This window comes from Alternaria dauci, chromosome 2 (genome assembly GCF_042100115.1).
Source record: "Alternaria dauci strain A2016 chromosome 2, whole genome shotgun sequence".
NCBI classification, from domain to species: Eukaryota; Fungi; Ascomycota; class Dothideomycetes; order Pleosporales; family Pleosporaceae; genus Alternaria; species Alternaria dauci.
Window position 1 is genome coordinate 1,833,497 of NC_091273.1, and position 14,353 is coordinate 1,847,849.

General features: G+C 56.0%; 8 protein-coding genes across 8 annotated transcripts; 5 read left to right on the plus strand and 3 right to left on the minus strand.

Annotated features, from left to right (window-relative positions):
• Positions 1-20: 20 nt before the first annotated feature.
• ACET3X_002620 (uncharacterized protein) lies at positions 21-2,099 on the minus strand (the record flags this gene model as incomplete). The annotated part of the gene is made up of 2 exons (XM_069449383.1): positions 21-1,900; positions 1,952-2,099. The coding sequence occupies 2 exons, from the start codon at positions 2,097-2,099 to the stop codon at positions 21-23; spliced, it is 2,028 nt and encodes a 675-aa protein (XP_069309167.1).
• A 349-nt stretch (positions 2,100-2,448) lies between these two features.
• ACET3X_002621 (uncharacterized protein) lies at positions 2,449-3,706 on the plus strand (the record flags this gene model as incomplete). Its single annotated transcript, XM_069449384.1, has 2 exons — positions 2,449-2,902; positions 2,967-3,706. The coding sequence occupies 2 exons, from the start codon at positions 2,449-2,451 to the stop codon at positions 3,704-3,706; spliced, it is 1,194 nt and encodes a 397-aa protein (XP_069309168.1).
• Positions 3,707-4,209: 503 nt separating this feature from the next.
• ACET3X_002622 (uncharacterized protein) lies at positions 4,210-4,894 on the plus strand (the record flags this gene model as incomplete). The annotated part of the gene is made up of 2 exons (XM_069449385.1): positions 4,210-4,348; positions 4,410-4,894. The coding sequence occupies 2 exons, from the start codon at positions 4,210-4,212 to the stop codon at positions 4,892-4,894; spliced, it is 624 nt and encodes a 207-aa protein (XP_069309169.1).
• A 237-nt stretch (positions 4,895-5,131) lies between these two features.
• On the minus strand, positions 5,132-6,041 carry ACET3X_002623 (uncharacterized protein; the record flags this gene model as incomplete). The annotated part of the gene is made up of 2 exons (XM_069449386.1): positions 5,132-5,950; positions 6,003-6,041. The coding sequence occupies 2 exons, from the start codon at positions 6,039-6,041 to the stop codon at positions 5,132-5,134; spliced, it is 858 nt and encodes a 285-aa protein (XP_069309170.1).
• Positions 6,042-8,567: 2,526 nt separating this feature from the next.
• On the minus strand, positions 8,568-9,860 carry ACET3X_002624 (uncharacterized protein; the record flags this gene model as incomplete). Its single annotated transcript, XM_069449388.1, has 4 exons — positions 8,568-8,576; positions 8,632-8,671; positions 8,789-9,809; positions 9,854-9,860. The coding sequence occupies 4 exons, from the start codon at positions 9,858-9,860 to the stop codon at positions 8,568-8,570; spliced, it is 1,077 nt and encodes a 358-aa protein (XP_069309171.1).
• Positions 9,861-10,048: 188 nt separating this feature from the next.
• On the plus strand, positions 10,049-11,307 carry ACET3X_002625 (uncharacterized protein; the record flags this gene model as incomplete). Its single annotated transcript, XM_069449389.1, has 3 exons — positions 10,049-10,337; positions 10,397-10,497; positions 10,546-11,307. The coding sequence occupies 3 exons, from the start codon at positions 10,049-10,051 to the stop codon at positions 11,305-11,307; spliced, it is 1,152 nt and encodes a 383-aa protein (XP_069309172.1).
• Positions 11,308-11,647: 340 nt separating this feature from the next.
• Positions 11,648-13,250, plus strand: ACET3X_002626 (uncharacterized protein; the record flags this gene model as incomplete). Its single annotated transcript, XM_069449390.1, has 2 exons — positions 11,648-11,850; positions 11,900-13,250. The coding sequence occupies 2 exons, from the start codon at positions 11,648-11,650 to the stop codon at positions 13,248-13,250; spliced, it is 1,554 nt and encodes a 517-aa protein (XP_069309173.1).
• A 344-nt stretch (positions 13,251-13,594) lies between these two features.
• On the plus strand, positions 13,595-14,058 carry ACET3X_002627 (uncharacterized protein; the record flags this gene model as incomplete). The annotated part of the gene is made up of 2 exons (XM_069449391.1): positions 13,595-13,860; positions 13,971-14,058. The coding sequence occupies 2 exons, from the start codon at positions 13,595-13,597 to the stop codon at positions 14,056-14,058; spliced, it is 354 nt and encodes a 117-aa protein (XP_069309174.1).
• Positions 14,059-14,353: the final 295 nt, after the last annotated feature.

Sequence of the window (14,353 nt, forward strand, 5' to 3'; positions counted from 1 at the left end):
ACGACTCTTCTTTTCTCCATCTACCGACCGCCATTCTTGATCTTGTAATACTCTGGCGCATACTGTGTTAGCCAGTCCATGTCCACTGTGCTCAGATCCCTGATGTAGGTTTTGTCTCTTGTAGACTGAATCTCCGTGTATATGACCCAATCAGCCTTTCGCGTGAAGAACACAGAACTGGGATGAGCCCATAGTGTCGTCTTCCCGTCCACGGTGGTAAACGTCCCGTCTGCCTTCATCCTTGCAGCATGCGCGAAGAACCCCGTAGTCAAACAGCGACGGACACGCTCGGCAAGTGGTGTGCCGCCAACCCTCAGCACGCCCGACGATGCGAGAACATTTTCTTTTACCCCAAAACGGTCCAGGTAGGCAGCCAACTGTTTCCGGACGCTGACTGCCTTGACGAGGGATTTGTGGTTGAGACTGTTCGAGTGGCACCATGCCGTGTTACCCATGCCAGCTTTCACAAAGGCTTCGTACACGTTGTATAGTGTAAGATGATCCCCCTCTGCTACAGCAAATTTCCGCCTTGCTGCATCGAGCTGTTTCTTTCCCCCATCGTGGGACACAAAGGCGTTACCTTGGAGTGTCATCATGGCGGCTATCGTGAGCATCTCGCTCAAGCAACCAAACTCTGGTTCAGCAGCTTTCAGCACAGCGCGGCCAAGCATTGGTTCGAGAGGCAGCTCTGCTAGGCGCGTACCGAAGGGCTTGGTCAGCCGAGCGTGAGCGTCCAAGGCTCCCAGGGAGTACAGCATATCTAGGGCGCGTGTTACGAGCGCTGATGGTGGCGGGGAGAGGTAGTCGAATCGCACCACGTTCGTGATACCCAAGTTGAGAAGCTGCAGAATCACAGGTGCAAGGTTTGAGCGCGCAAGCTCTGGAAACGTGGCTTCCTCCAGGCCCTCATATACACTTTCCGGGTACAGTCTAAAGCATTTGCCCGGTCTTGTCCGGCCAGCGCGACCAGCTCTTTGTGTAGCACTGGCTTTTGATACCGGAACGACGGCGAGATTCTCGATGCCGAGATTGGCGTTGTAGGCGCGGAGCTTGACGTATCCTGTGTCTATCACGAAGACAATACCGTCGATGGTTACAGACGCCTCGGAAATGTTGGTGCTGAACATGACACGTCGCGTATCCTGCGGTGGCTTTGTGAAGATGAGATTCTGGTCTTCTGTGGGCAGGCCGGCGTAAAGGGGTAGAGGCATGAGCCTTTGCTGAGACGAAGACATTTCGGCAATGCGATCGCCCAGTTTATCGATCGCGTCATCTATCTCTTCGCGCCCTGTCAGAAAGACGAGAATGTCACCCTTGCCCTCATGCTCGTGGATTTTCATGACAGCGTCGATCGATGCTTCGACATAGTTGTTTGTTGGTTCCTGTAGATACTGAATCTCAACCGGATAGGTGCGTCCCTGGATACCAACAATGCATCCAAATTCTTCCTTGCTCTTGCCATGAATCTTCTCGCCTTGATCGGGGCTGAGGAAGTCAAGAAAGCGTTCGGCTTCGAGCGTAGCGCTGCTCACAACAACGCGCAAGTCTTCCCTTTTCGCCAGTACTTTCTTCAGTAAGCTCAGCAGTATATCAGACGATAAGCTGCGCTCATGTGCTTCGTCAACCATGATGACAGAGTAGCGGGAGAGTAGCGGGTCGACAAGCATCTCACGTAGCAGCAACCCGTCTGTGACGAACTTTACATGCGTGGCTGCGGACGTGACATCTTCAAATCGGATACTGTATCCGACCTTCTGGCCGAGTGGCGTCGCTAGCTCTTCTGCCACTCTTGCAGCTACACTGGTACATGCTATCCGTCGGGGCTGGGTGATGGCTATCTGCTGGCCGCTATTGCACCAGCCCGCTTCGAGCAGGAATTTTGGTATCTGCGTTGTCTTGCCTGGGCGAGATCAGCTCCGGAATTTGACACTGTTAAATCCAGAAAAGTTACCGCTGCCTGTTTCACCAACAACAATAGTCACAGGGTACGTCTCGATCGTGTAGAGCAGTTGGTCTTTGAGTTGTGCGATTGGTAGCAATGCGGGTGGCTTATACAAACTTGGGATCAAAGCAGACTCGATATCCCCATCATCCGCCATGGCGAATGTCCATGAACCTTTAGAGAAGGCGGAGATGACTTGGTGTGAATATGCTGAGAGTGATGAGTAAGGGACAGCCTCGAAGAAGAACACCAAGGAGATGGCCTAGCCAAATATAACTTAGCGTGGAATGGCAATACAGTCGCGATTCATGGATGCTGTAGTCCCATTGGATGGTACTTCCAGTGGTCGACGGCCAATCAGATCAGCCTAGGAAGTCGAGGTTCGCCATAAACGGATGGCTGTTCTAATTAGCTGGAGCTTATTTCCAGAACTATATGACGTCCCGAGCCTTATCGATAGCCCCTCCAACATTTTCGAGTCGCGACTCACAGCTCAAACACCCAAAATGGCGTTTCGCAAGCGCAACATAGCACTGTCTCGCGCACCGGCAGGGCAAGACGCGCTCAACTCGCTCTCTTCTCCTGCAATAGCCCAGCCTGTGCCAACACCCCCCGGCGTCCGACCCTCACCCATCGATGGCCGCCCCACCACATCCACCGGCACACCCTCGCTCGATGGCATTCTGGCAGGACATGCGGGGCTGGCGCTGGGCAACTCGATACTCATAGGCGAGAGCGGAACGACCGACTATGCCGGCGCATTGCTTAGGTTTTACGCAGCGGAAGGAGTGGTGCAGGGGCACAAGGTGCATGTCGTAGGCATGGGTGAAGTGTGGGGCAGGGAATTGCCTGGCATATCAGAAGACAAGTCGGACAAGAGAAAAGAAGGAAAGGAACGAGCAGAGAAGATGAAGATTGCATGGAGATATGAAGGCCTTGGACAATTCGAGAGTGCTAGAGGTGCGTCTTATATATATCTGAATGCAGTCTATCTTACGAACGATTTTGACGAGGTTTGCGACAGGCTCGCCCAGTGTGCAGAGAACCGCGAACCAGAGCGACGCAGCAGAGGAACAAGTGATCTTCTGCCATACGTTTGATCTGGCCAAACGTCTCGCCCTTCCGGTCGGGATAGCGATCAACTATGTGCCCATACCTCCGCCAACAGCCGCTTCCGCCTCACCCTTCCCTTCGATTCTGCAAAACATACGGCGGCAGCTCGAGTCAACACCACCACACACGATACACCGCGTTGTAATACCGTCTCTTCTGTCGCCAGCGCTATACCCTCCCTCGGCGGCCCACCCAACCCACATACTCCAGTTTCTCCATGCTCTGCGCGCGCTCCTCCGACAACACCAGACGCGTCTGACCGCCGTCGTCACACTTCCATTGACCCTGTACCCAAGGTCCTCCGGCCTGGTCCGCTGGATGGAGATCCTCTCAGACGGTGTACTCGAATTGGCTCCGTTTCCCTACTCGCGTATGCAAGCACTCGCCCAGTCGGCGGGCACCACAAAGGACGAGGAACGACCGCAGGGCATGCTTGCCGTGCACAAACTACCCGTCTTTCACGAAAAGGGTGGTGGCGGTGGAGCAGGAGACTTGGGCGAGGATATGGCGTTTACATTGAGCAGGCGGAAGTTTGTGATTGCAAAATTCAGCCTGCCGCCGATGGAAGGCGATACTGAGGCGCAGGAGGAGGCTGTAAGGGAGGCAGCGGGTGCTAGTGCGATGCCGAAGAAGCAGGATCTAGAGTTCTAGGGGCGCGCATCGGCGAGTGTGTAGATGAAGATACCCGTGAGGCGCCGAGACGCCAGTCAAGCCATCGTGTTGTTCATTCCGAGTCGCTGTCCTCTCCAAGCATGTCTTCCATCTCAATCTGTTCCCAGCCCCCGCTGCCTGCTCCCGACCCGAAGCCTCGCGTGTAGTTGCGACCAAAGGATGCGTTCCGGGGGTTGAATGTGACACCGGCAAATCTTGCGCGGAAGCCGTCGCCCATGCAAGAAGACGCGGCGAGGAATGCGAGGAAGAAGAGAAACGGTATGAAGAGCAACAGACTCAGGAGGAGTAGGACATTCATCGTGCGCGTGGTGTTGTCGGTGTGGTGGGAAGCTACGCAGGCACATGGAAATGTCCAGACCCCTATGACATCGTGTCGGCGGCTGGCCACTCGTTGGACCGAGCCCCTGGCCGTCAACACTGGGGCTGCGACTCAACGCAACCTTTGCACAGTGCATTCCTCTGCGTCTTACTCTGATAAAACCATGGCCCGCACGTTGAAACTGCCGCTTGGCGCCCTCTTGCTTTTGTCGTGCGCCCTCAATGCCTCGGCGCATGGCGGGAACGAGCATGCGCAAATAGTAGTCCCACCGGACGCCGACTGGGCGACGCGACACATGGCTGGTACACACTCCCCGGATCTCCGCAGGGAACATAGGGAAAGAGCATTCTGACACACTCACAGAGGAGCACCACATCTCCGGCTATGACGCAACCACCTTCTTCAACATGCACGACTACGACAGCACCAGTCTCTGGACCGCACTCGACATCCGCCGCACCTACGGCCTCGAAGACCCCTCGAGCGCCTCCATCTCCGAGACCAAGAAGCAAATGGTCGTCCAGACTATCCTAGACATGTTCGACACCAACAAAGACGGCTCCATCACCCTGGCCGAATTCGTACAAAAGGACTCTGAGAATGTCAAGCTGCCAGACTTTGGCATGGGCCCAGGACACCACGGCGACGACGAGTACGAGTACGAGATCCACCACTGGGAAAAGTACCACAGTGGCGACGACGTCAAAGAGGAGGACCTGAACCACCCAGAGGATATCGCGCATTTCAAGATGCATGAAGAGAAGGAGGCTGCGCAACAGGAGTGGGAGCGGCTGGAGCTTAGGGGCGTCGTAGAGAAGAACATTCCCTCAAAGTATAGGCGGAACTGATGAGCGGCGCAAAGGCAGTGCATGGGCGTATGGCGCTGGCTGCATCTAAGGGTGCTTGGATATGCGCAGATGATATACCAATTTAGGACTACGAAGCACATGATTCCGCTTGTACCAAATGACCCCTAGCCAGAGGTAGGCAGTATGTCCTGCATTAACGCGGATTAACGTAGAACACAGCGATACCCTGGGATGCAGTTACCCAGGCACAGCTATACGCGAGTTGTGAAGCAGCTTTCAGAGCCACCTGTCGAACCACGCAAGCACCTGCTTCTCCGAATCCTCCAAGGCCTTCCTTTCCTGCGGGTCGTCTGGGTTGCCTCTGACCGCGAACCCATGCCTCCCTGGCTTGTACACTTTGTGTTCGATCTCCGGAAACTCCTTCCGCTCCTTTTGTGCTTTCGCATGACATGCCTCCACTTTGCTCCTAGTTTCATAGCTCACGGCAATGTCATCTACGCCCCACGCGAAGCTCGTGGGGACCGTCAGACCTTCAACGTCGTCGGGAACGACCAGGTGACTCGGGTGCAGCGCTACGATTGCATCGACAAGCGGCTTCCTCACCCCCTCAATCTCAATCATGCTGCTCTCCAAGCCAGTGCGAACAGCATACTTGCCTCCCCAGCAGAATCCGACCATGCCGATCTTCCTGCCGCTCGGCGTCGCCCGTCTCAGCTCCCGCATAAAGTCGAGGCAGATCTTGTCCGACTCCGCCTTTCCGTGCCTCCTCTGCCACATGAGAAATGCCGGCAAACTCGCCAGGATGCCCGTGTACTTGGAAAAGGTACTCTGGGCTGCGGCATCAACAGGGAGCAACGCATCGGCTACCTTCAATCCAACCGGATCACCCTTGAAGAAATCAGGGAGTAGCACCAGGTACTGTCCTGACGCGGCATAGGCATCGGCGATGATCTTGTTGTTGGGAAGACCTAGTCCGAAGATGTCCGAGTATATGCAGATGACTGCCCGTGGCGTGGTTCGGTTTCCAACCGTGTAAACGGAGAGCCCATGGAGTTGCTCGATAGTGCCTTTGGGAGTTCCGGCGTGGATTGAGCCCTAAGCGGGAGCGATTAGCAACGACACGGTGTTTGGCGGCGGGCAGTCATACCTTGATACACTCCGTTGAGCAGGACGTCCCTGTGACCATGGTGGGTGCTTTGGTGACAGACTAATGTCTGTATGATGGTTACGAAAATGATTGAGAAGTTTCGGTAGGAGGATTTGACTACGAGTGGAGTGCAAAGCGCCGATCCCAACGAACCGCACTGCTTTTATATGCTTTGTATCAACCGCAACAGCACATTCACGTTACGCCCGTTACAAGAACCATCCCACGGAGCGTAGCTAGCGCATGTAAAACCATACGAACGGGTCGCCCTCTCTGTTAGCATGGTCCCGTCCACCAACTAAGATGGCAGTAGTACTCGCCAATCGCGTATCTTGCAGCAAATACTAGCCGGTGATGGAGCTGTACGCCCGGTCGATTAAGGTCCCCCCAAGCTAAACCTCTTGCGGCTCATTGAACGAGCACGAATGACCACCCCTGTCATGTCAGCATCGATGCCACACGGGTGCATCGGGCGTAGAGGCGTGACCATGCCTCCAAGCATGTGAATGTGGTGGCGTCTGTTCGAAGACGGTTCTTGCACCACTCACAATCGATGCGCATCAGTGACAGCTAACGTGCCATAACCACAGTGCAGCAGAATCCTTGAGCATCCAGCCGGCCTCAAAGTCGCATCCAACTCCTCGAGAAGTGCCGGTGTGATAGGATCTCGTTCCATAAAAAAAAAGGGTTGCCTAATCAAATGCCACACTAATGCTGAAGCTGTCACCCAAGGTCTTCTCCAGGACTCGCCTGCGCCCGTGGTCTAATACCCCAACGAAGCTGCTACAACTAAATCGCACACCAAGGAATCATTGAACATGACGAGATACCGTCCAGACAGCAGTCAGACCTAGAAGCAACGTGCTCCTCTTGTCAAGTGGTCCTGGTAGTTGTGGGATCCGACAGGGCGTAACGATCGGTAGGAAGAGCGACAGGTCGATTACCCCCGCTCAGATGCTTGTCCATCCATTCTGCCTGCGACGACTAAGAAATTAGATCCGACTTCCTCGCGCTCGAATTCTGAAAAGTCATTATCAGGCACTGGAGATTGACGTTCAATTGCAGACGATGCGATAAGATGATTCGAATAGACTCTTCCGTGAAGAACTTCTATCTTTCGCTCTCCGACTGCGGATTCGTGTATGAACGACGTTGGTCAAGACGAAATGCTCAACATGCTGAGGCAGGCGTACCTTTCTGAAGACGCTTCGCTTGTTCTGCTCCCAGTCCCAGAACTCGCTTGGTGGACAATCAAAGCTTTCAGGACGCCCTCTATTTGTTCAACAATTCGCGGTATTGTCTCTGCAAACTCACTCGCAGGATCTGCTTCGCTGCTCTCCAAGCGGTCGATCAGGATAAAGACAGGCTGTTCTTGCAGTTCAATCACCCGAGTAGAGCCTTATATAAAGCCCCTACACTCTCAGAACCGCGGCGGAATACCAGCTTTTTTATTGTATACCACTCTTCAACCATTCGCACCACGTTTGGATTTTGCTAAAGCAACTGGAACATCAAGCACGCTAGTGTGGTCTCCAGAGTGCTAGATCTTTCACATCTGACAAAGAGAACTCTGCGTGTTTCAGAGAGCAACGATAGTATGGTATCGACAGCTATTGGAGAACCAAGACATCGGGGAGCTGACCCCATCTTCGTTGCGTCCGGATAGCATGACGAGATAGGAACTACTTTTTTTGCCAATGTTCACCGACGTCTACATCCAGGAAGTCCGCCAAACACAATCTCGCTCGATGCCTATCGTTGTTGAAAACTGAAGCTAAAACAGTCCGGTATCGTTTGAGGGATTCGACTGCGTCTTCAGTGTGGTAATCGGAAAGCTGTGGCGCGCCTGCCTTCTCGAAAATAGTATTGCTACCCAGCCTGTCTATTACCGTGTTGAGCATCCACTAGCATGATGATGTTTACGACACCTGAGCACGCGTTGAAAAAACGAATAAACTCTGCGCTGAAGCTTTGTGTTTTGCAAGAGACTTTGTGGAGGCTTTTAGATCGCTTCTCCTCTGAGCTCACATGGGCATTATTGAGCGCCTCTGTCCGGCTACTGACATACGCTGACAAGTCCTGTAGCGACATGCTCGCTAGCGTTGCCGGTAGATCCATCAATTCGACTTCGCCAGGTGCTGGTTCGAGCTCACTCTCAGTACAAGCTTGTGGAAGACTACGATGATCTAATTTCGTGGGCAAGGAAAGGCGGCAAAAAGCTGGCTCTGAATGGCCGGCAGATCAGGAACGTCGTTTCGACAGCAATGAACATTGCACTTGTGGACAACAAGAGCGGCATGGGAAAGCTGAAACGCGAGCATCTTCCTAGAGTGGCCAAACAGATGAAAGACTTCAAGTAGGAGCTCAGGAGGCAGGAGGATATCTACAGAGCGGAGACCAAATAGACGGACAAGAGGGATACTATTCCCATTTACGGCTGGTTCATGCGGTATGCGCCGTGAGAAATAGCAACTCGTTTCCACCTCACCTGCTTCGAGGTGGAACTTGTATGGCGATGAGCATATTGGCCTGGACATGGCAGTTGTGCAGTATGCGCACTGGCGGTCAAGAGTCCTTGCATGCGTTAACTGAGCTGAAGCACATGTATCACGCTTAGAAGGAGACCAACCTTGGTTGACTTGATGTTCGAGACGGGGTCGATTGACCAACTGGTATATTTATCTCGTAACTTGGCACAGGCGCGGACAAACGTGGAGCCTTGTTAGCCCCTGACAACGCCTACTCCTTCCCTACTTCTTGCACACTTCTTCCCACTTGATGCCTACTTCTTCTTGCCTGAGGCTTCGGTCGCGCTCAACTCCCTGATAAAGACCTTGGTTACACCGTCAGGCACGTCGTCGACGCCGTCCTCGAAGCCTGGGCTGACGCCAATCGCTACGTATTTGCCGTCGTTTGAGAAGTCGATGGTCTGCACGCTGGCAGGGAACTTTTGGTACTGCCGTATCCTCCTCTTTGCTACTGCGTCCCAGAGAGCCACTATGCCGTCGCCGCCTCCTGTGGCAAAGGTGCCGTGGACGGGGTGGTACGCGAGGGCGTGAACTGGGTAGACGACGTCCTGGCCGTCGACCTGTTGTCGGTGGCACTTGAAGGCGTACTTGCGCGACTGAGACTCCTCGGACGGGTCGAACCACTCGACTGCCACGCGTCCCTCGATGCTCGAGCTCGAGTAGCCGGCGTCGTTTGGCATGCAGGACACGGCGCGCGTCATGTACTTCATGGAGCTCTCGCGCTGCTGCCACGGCTCCACGGCGACGTCCTCGCCGCCACCTCTCGCCGCCGCCTCGGCCAGCTTGTCGAGCTCGTAGATGTTGACTGCGCGGCTGGCCATGGCGACGACTAGCTTGGTGGGCGAGGCGGACAGCGAAAAGGGCTTGGAAGGCAGGCGGACAGCAGAGAAGTCGCCGGGTTGCGACAGCTGGTGGAGGTGGAGGGTCGAGTCCCATGACGACGAGATGAGGAGGTTGTGGGCGGCCGAGTAGAGGACGTTGCGGACGCCCTGCGAGTGTGTGGACATGATGGTCTGCGCGCCCGTCTCGAGGTCGATTCGGCGCACCTCCCAGTCGAGGCCGCAGGAAAAGGCCTCGTTGTCGTCGCGCCCAAAGCAGACGTCTAGGACGGGCGCGCGGTGTTCAAACTTCTGGAGCAGCTTGCCGCCGGGCTCGGCGTGTGTGTCGTAGAGGTAGACATGGCGGTCCCACGACGAGACGAGCAGGCGCGTGGGGTTGTTGGTCGCAAACTTGACGGCCGAGATGGGCTCGGTCGGGTTCTGGGCAAGCTCGAATTGGCCTGCGCGGTTAGCACGCGGCTCGGGCGGGCGTGGAGGGACCTACTGGACATGTTGGCGATGGCAGCGTGTGCGCGTGGGTGTAGAAGCTGCGCAGCGAGTCGGAGGGAAGCTCTCGAGGGCGGAAGTCCGCAGACCGACCGACCAAACAAAAGCCCAGCATGCACATGCACGCTAACGGGCCCCCTCCAAAAGTTCCCCAGCGCCGGCCCTCGTCACTCGTCACTGCACCCCAGCAAACATGCCCTTTGCACAGCTCGTCATCGGGCCCCCGGGCTCGGGCAAGTCGACGTACTGCGACGGCATGCAGCAGTTCATGGGCGCCATCGAGCGCAAGTGCTCCGTCGTCAACCTCGACCCCGCAAACGACCACACGGCCTACCAGCCCGCCCTCGACGTCCGCGACCTCGTCACCATAGACGAGATCATGGAGCAGGAGGCGCTGGGCCCCAACGGAGGCGTCTTGTTTGCGCTCGAGGAGCTCGAGCACAACTTTGACTGGCTGCAGGAGGGCCTGAAGGAACTCGGAGGTTCGTGACAGCACCGATTCTCTCTCCATCTCCCTCTCCAAGCATACTAATGGCGCCAGACGACTACGTCCTCTTCGACTGCCCCGGCCAGGTCGAGCTCTTCACCCACCACGGCTCGCTGCGCAACATCTTCTTCCGCCTACAAAAACTGGGGTATCGAGTATTCGCCCACCACCCATGGCCTGCAACTGGACGCTAACCCGACCAGCTCGTCGTCGTGCACCTGACCGACTCCATCGTCCTCTCGCGACCGTCGCTGTACGTCTCCTCTCTCCTGCTCGCCCTGCGCAGCATGCTGCAGATGGACCTGCCCCATCTCAACGTCCTCACAAAGATCGACAACCTCCGCAACTACCCAAATCTGCCCTTCAACCTCGACTTTTACACCCAAGTCCAAGACCTGCAGTACCTCCTGCCGCACCTCAACCGCGAACAGACGTCCGGCATTCCAGGCCCCACCGCAGCTGGCACACGCGAGGACGTAGACCCGGACGACGAGCCGACGTCCAAGTTCTCCGCGCTCAACAAGGCGATCGTCGAGCTGGTCGAGGACTTTGCACTGGTCGGGTTCGAGACACTGGCGGTGGAAGACAAGAAGAGCATGATGACGCTGCTGCGGGCCATTGACCGTGCAGGCGGCTTTGCCATGGGCGGCATAGAAGGCGCAAACGACACGGTGTGGCAGATGGCTATGCGCGAGAACGGCGCGACCATGGACGCCCGCGACGTGCAGGAGAGGTGGCTGGACAGGCGGGATGAGCTGGACGAGGAAGAGAGAAAGGCATGGGAGGACGAGACCAAAGACATGCGCGACCCACCACCGCAGAACGCGCCCCAGGTAATTCCCGCGTCGACGCCTCCAGCAAAGGCCAAGCGCCAGGACAGCGACGACGACATGGACGACCTGGAGGAGATGCGACAGTTTATGGAGAAGGAGAAGGATACCGGCATCAGTGTTGTCAGAAAGTGACGTAGGATGTACTGGCAGTAGTCGTCACGACGACCACACGATCAAGCCTCTTTCTTGCATGCAACAGACGCCTTAACATGAGGCGCAGGACAAGAAACGCTCAGCGCAGGGCTTCCGCTAGAGATGGGACCATGGGCAACGAGGAGCCGATCGTCACCTGAACGAAGCAAAGGCACTTGGTGGGGTCTGGATCTTGAAACAGCGCGTCGCGTCAGCAAACAGCTGCACGCACCCGCATGTACGATAGTCTACATAATACTACCAGGATATCTCCCTGCGCTAGACCTAACAGATGCCGTCTGATTAACTCGTATTACTACTCTGGCTGTTGACCGCGCACATGCTCAAACGCAAGCCATCTCGCGACCTGGCCACCGGCCCCCACGCCTCCATCTTTAGCGACGACCCCACGCTTAGTCGTCATAAGCGGAAGCGTTCGCTCTTCCGCTCCAAGCACAGCCGGCCGCAGTGGGTACCCGAACCAGCCCGCGACATGAGTGAACTGCTGGACTTTGTCCTGCAGCACGAAGACGCCTTTAACAAGTAAGGCCAGCCGTACATGGGCAGTCCCCTGCACTGCTGACCAGCACAGCCAGTACCGCCTCGCCTCTCTCTATGCAGACTTTCGCCAGCAGCTCGAGATCAACCCCGAGGGCTACCATGCGAACATTGCCGCATGGACAAAGGCGCTGACCGACGCGTCGCGGGCGGGCGTCGTTCCCAGACAGGGCACCACACACAATCTCCTAAGCATACGCGCCGCCGACGAGCTCGCCCGCGCCCTGCAACACCCGCAGTATGGCAAGCCCACCTGTCTGCCGGCCGTCTTCCACGAGGCAGTCCAGAGGAAGGAGATGGTGCCCCTGAAACAGTTCCTGACAGCGAAAGAGAGCATATACAAGACATCGTGGATACCGTCACCCTGGAAGGTGCTCCAATGGAGTCTGCGGCAGGTTGGTGTCCTGGGCCAGGAGCAAGCCCCGGCCAAGATGGAGGCTGGGGTCTTTGTGGTCGTCAAGAATGTCGAGGTTGCTGCAGACGAGATACTGAAGAAGATGCAGGAGCACGCGTCTACGGCTGATCGGGTACTGTCAAAAACAGACTTCTTGAGGCGTTTCGCGACTGTGCTCAACCCGACCGCACCGCTTACGACAAACGATTTGGACATTGTCCTCATGTTCCTCGCTAGAGACAAGCAGGCGATATCTTACAACGACCAGACGATCAAGTTCAAGCCGGAGCACGAGGCTGTGCCCCTGCCAGTCACAGAGGAGGACGCTGCCATTGCCAATCTCCGCGACACACTGGCAAACATCAACGCCCAGATATCGCAAATCATGGAGAAGATAGCTCTGGCAGACGCGGCAGCACGAGAAGCTGTAGTGGCGAAGCAGATGGTCCGCGCCAAAGCTGCACTGCGCTCGAAGAAGCTTGCCGAAAACGCTCTCAAGCAGCGTTCCGACGTCGCCCTCCAGCTCGAGCAAGTCTACACAGACCTGCAACACGCCGCTGACCAAGTCGACATCGTCGAGGCCATGCGCGCTGGTGCCGCTGCACTCAAGGGCCTCAACGAGAAGGTTGGCGGTGCCGAGGGCGTTCAGGGTGTTGTGGATGCCGTCAACGAGCAAATGGCGATGACGGAAGAGATTACAAACATCATCAACGAAACCGACCAGCCCCTCGACGAGGGCGAGATTGATGACGAATTTGAGGCGCTGGAGAGGGCGGATCGCGAGAAGCGGGAGAAGGAGGAAGCCGAGAAAACTGCTGCGAGACTGGCAGAACTGGAGGCAGTGGAGAAGAAGCGCAAGAACAGGGAGAGTGCGGACGAGACAGAAGAACAAGTCGACGAGGCGTCTCAGAGCATGGCAAGGATGTCGTTCCACCAGCCCGATGACGAGTTGGAGGACACTGCAGAGAAGCGCACAGCTGCCTATGCCTAGGCATTCTTGATCATTTGGCGTCGGGTTATCTTTCTGCATAGCATTGGCGTTATGGGCTCTATACTACAGACCAGTCACTACATGTTCGTTTTTGAGACTATATTACATCCAAGTCATCATTACCAATAATACGTTCCTTTGTGTAACAGCATTGTTGATTCCACGCCACTGGCTCCGACGCCACGCCAAGCCCTCGCGGCGATTGCGGAACCTCCCGAGGTCACCTCAAACGTCGGTCATCATCCACCTATCCGCACCAACCACAACCCCCTCCCCCTGCGCCGGGAACGTTTAAACCACACTGCCCGCCCTTCAATTCAGCCCTCGCGAGCCTGCAGACCACGATGAACCCCCTCCGCGCCGCTGCCAGCGCCTCGCGCACCGCTCTCACCGCTACCGCCCGCACAGCAGCTCCCCGCCGCGCCTTTTCACAGTCACAACCAACGCGATCGGGCCACGGACCCAGCTACGATCCCCCATCAGGATGGCTCTTCGGCGTCAAGCCCGGCGAGCAGTATGAGAAGGAGGGGTGGGAGAACGCCATGTACTGGGGCTTCGGCGGAGCCTGTGCCTTTGTCGTTGTTGCGTATGCTTTCAAGCCCGACACTAGGTACGTGCGAATTTTATCAGGGGAACGGACGGAGATGGCAGAGTCATGATGCAAGGGGCAAAATGAAGTGAAGCGGAGATGCCGTAGTTATCAAAGCTAACAACCCCCAGCATCCAGACCTGGGCCCTAGAGGAGGCGCGACGAAGACTCGAAGCCGAGGGCATCCTCGCAGACCCGGATACCGTCAAGAAGGAGTAGACACTCCCCAGCACGTCGACATGACGGAGATGGACGGAGGTTTTACAGCAATACCACAGACACTGTATATATGCTAGCGAGGACGAGGATGCAGTTTTTCTTTTTGTGAGCACGGATCTGGATGGGCTAGACGCCTCTATAGACTTCGAGGACAGTCGAGGAGCCGAGGGTAGGCAATTGCAGTTTTTTTTTATTGACCTTGATGACTGTATGGACAAGGTGATGCATCAGACTTGGAGACGATTAATTGGAAGGTAGATTCGGATACCATGTTGACGAATTCCTAGAAGGTGCA